General features: G+C 63.9%; 1 protein-coding gene across 1 annotated transcript; it reads right to left on the reverse strand.

Moving 5' to 3' along the window:
• Positions 1-372: 372 nt before the first annotated feature.
• LOC137332610 (proline-rich protein HaeIII subfamily 1-like) lies at positions 373-1,086 on the reverse strand. The gene has a single exon (XM_067996571.1). It carries the CDS (start codon positions 1,084-1,086, stop codon positions 373-375), a length of 714 nt encoding a protein of 237 aa, XP_067852672.1.
• Between the last annotated feature and the right edge of the window lie 1,975 nt (positions 1,087-3,061).

A 3,061-nucleotide genomic window follows, 5' to 3' on the forward strand; every position in this document is an offset into this window, starting at 1 on the left:
CTCAACAGCTGGCGGGGCTTCACTTTAATCATCACATCAGCCTGGGATTTGCCAGCCCAGCGGTGAGAGTGAGAGTGAGACCGACTGAGCCAAGCTGACGGTCAGTTTGCTGGCCATCCTGTGGCAGGGCTCAGTTGCTGACCGAGCCATCTCCTTCAGGACATTGAGATGTCCCAGGGCTGGGGCTCTCTGGCGCATCCCCCGAGCGCTGCACTTACGCCGGGCTCTGAGCTGCGATCCTCCGGGGCTCAGGCTCTCTCGGGGTGCCTCTGGGCTCAGTCTCTGCTATCGCGATCAGCGCTCCCCATCCATTGGGGAAAGGCCAGCTGTCTCACACCGAGAGGGCCGGCAAATGGGCACCAGGCGTCACAGTCACAGAAAGATTACACATGACCCCCACCCCGTGAGATCACCCATTGACTGAGGCAGCCCGGGGGCTGGGGGTCCTGGGGGGGCTGGGGGCTGGGGGTCCTGGAGCCCAGGGGCTGGGGGTCCTGGAGCTGGGGGCTGGGGGTCCTGGAGCCCAGGGGCTGGGGGTCCTGGGGGGGCTGGGGGTCCTGGAGCCCAGGGGCTGGGGGGGCTGGGGGTCCTGGAGCCCAGGGGCTGGGGGTCCTGGGGGTCCAGGAGCTGGGGACAGGGGGGCTGGGGGGGCTGGAGCCCGGGGGCTGGGGGTCCTGGAGCTGGGAGCTGGGGGCTAGGGGTCCTGGAGCCCAGGGGCTGGGGGTCCTGGGGGTCCTGGGGGGGCTGGGGGCTGGGGGTCCTGGAGCCCAGGGGCTGGGGGTCCTGGAGCTGGGGGCTGGGGGGGCTGGGGGCTGGGGGTCCTGGAGCCCAGGGGCTGGGGGTCCTGGAGCCCGGGGTCTGGGGGTCTGGGGGTCCTGGGGGCTGGGGGTCCTGGAGCCCAGGGGCTGGGGGTCCTGTAGCCCGGGGGCTGGGGGTCCTGCAGCCCAGGGGCTGGGGGTCCTGGAGCTGGGGGCTGGGGGTCCAGGAGCTGGGGACAGGGGGCTGAGGGTCCAGGAGCTGGGGGCTGGGGGTCCAGGAGCTGGGGACAGGGGGCTGAGGGTCCAGGAGCTGGGGGCTGGGGGTCATGGTGCCCAGGAGCTGGGGGTCCAGGAGCCGGGGACAGGGGGCTGGGGGTCCTGGAGCTGGGGGCTGGGGGTCCAGGAGGACTGGAGACTGTAGGTGGGTCTGGAGTTTAATAGTGGACCTGACAGGACACAGGGTGCCTCGGTTTAATGTCTCATCTGAAAGACAGCACCTCAGACAGTGCGGCGCTCCCTCAGTACTGACCCTCCGACAGTGCAGCGCTCCCTCAGTACTGACCCTCCGACAGTGCAGCGCTCCCTCAGTACTGACCCTCCGACAGTGCAGCGCTCCCGCAGTACTGACCCTCCGACAGTGCAGCACTCCCTCAGCACTGACCCTCCGACAGTGCAGCGCTCCCTCAGTACTGACCCTCCGACAGTGCGGCGCTCCCTCAGTACTGACCCTCCGACAGTGCGGCGCTCCCTCAGTACTGACCCTCCGACAGTGCAGCGCTCCCTCAGTACTGACCCTCCGACAGTGCAGCGCTCCCTCAGTACTGACCCTCCGACAGTGCAGCGCTCCCTCAGTACTGACCCTCCGACAGTGCGGCTCTCCCTCAGTACTGACCCTCCGACAGTGCGGCTCTCCCTCAGTACTGACCCTCCGACAGTGCAGCGCTCCCTCAGTACTGACCCTCCGACAGTGCAGCGCTCCCTCAGTACTGACCCTCCGACAGTGCGGCTCTCCCTCAGTACTGACCCTCCGACAGTGCGGCTCTCCCTCAGTACTGACCCTCCGACAGTGCAACGCTCCCTCAGTACTGACCCTCCGACAGTGCAGCGCTCCCTCAGTACTGACCCTCCGACAGTGCGGCTCTCCCTCAGTACTGACCCTCCGACAGTGCGGCGCTCCCCCAGTACTGACCCTCCGACAGTGCGGCTCTCCCTCAGTACTAACCCTCCGACAGTGCGGCTCTCCCTCAGTACTGACCCTCCGACAGTGCGGCTCTCCCTCAGTACTAACCCTCCGACAGTGCGGCTCTCCCTCAGTACTGACCCTCCGACAGTGCGGCTCTCCCTCAGTACTGACCCTCCAACAGTGCGGCGCTCCCTCAGTACTGACCCTCCGACAGTGCGGCTCTCCCTCAGTACTGACCCTCCAACAGTGCGGCTCTCCCTCAGTACTGACCCTCCGACAGTGCGGCTCTCCCTCAGTACTGACCCTCCAACAGTGCGGCGCTCCCTCAGTACTAACCCTCCGACAGTGCGGCTCTCCCTCAGTACTGACCCTCCGACAGTGCAGCACTCCGTCAGTACTGACCCTCCGACAGTGCAGCGCTCCCTCAGTACTGACCCTCCGACAGTGCGGCTCTCCCTCAGTACTGACCCTCCAACAGTGCAGCTCTCCCTCAGTACTGCGCTGGGAGTGTCAGCCTGGATTATGGGCTAAAGTCTCTGGAGTGGGACTCGAACCCACGACCCTCTGACTCAGAGGCGAGAGAGAGCGTTACCCACTGAGCCACTGCCGACAGGAGCTTGTGATGCCCGGCACCAACCCGACCGTCTGTACCACCTTCCCTGCCACTTGGTGAGGAGAACGAGGCCCGTGGATTGCCTGCTCGGTGTGTCCACCCACACCCTGATACCAACCTGCGGAGAGGTCGACGCTCTTGCCTGTGATCACAACGCACACAGCTGTGAACTTTAGACCCACACTCGATAACAAGCCCGATTAAACAGCAATCGAGTCAACTTCAAAAGAGAGTACAAGAATTCTTAGAGACAGAACAATGTCATTTGACCCTAAGAGCTTATTTATCTATTTATGATAGATTCACCTCTCCGCCATCTCCCCACATTCCTCAATCTCTTCTCTCTCCACAAACACACCCGCCTTTCACCGGAATCCAGTTATACTGGGTTCCTGTCAAGTTGATTTACATGGCGACTGTACGTACAGAGTCTCCTGTCAACACGACGGATGAGTCTGAGGTTTCGGTGTGCTGGAGGAAACACCAATTCTGGACACACATCACCCA

This window comes from Heptranchias perlo, chromosome 2, assembly GCF_035084215.1.
Source record: "Heptranchias perlo isolate sHepPer1 chromosome 2, sHepPer1.hap1, whole genome shotgun sequence".
In the NCBI taxonomy this organism is placed as follows: domain Eukaryota; kingdom Metazoa; phylum Chordata; class Chondrichthyes; order Hexanchiformes; family Hexanchidae; genus Heptranchias; species Heptranchias perlo.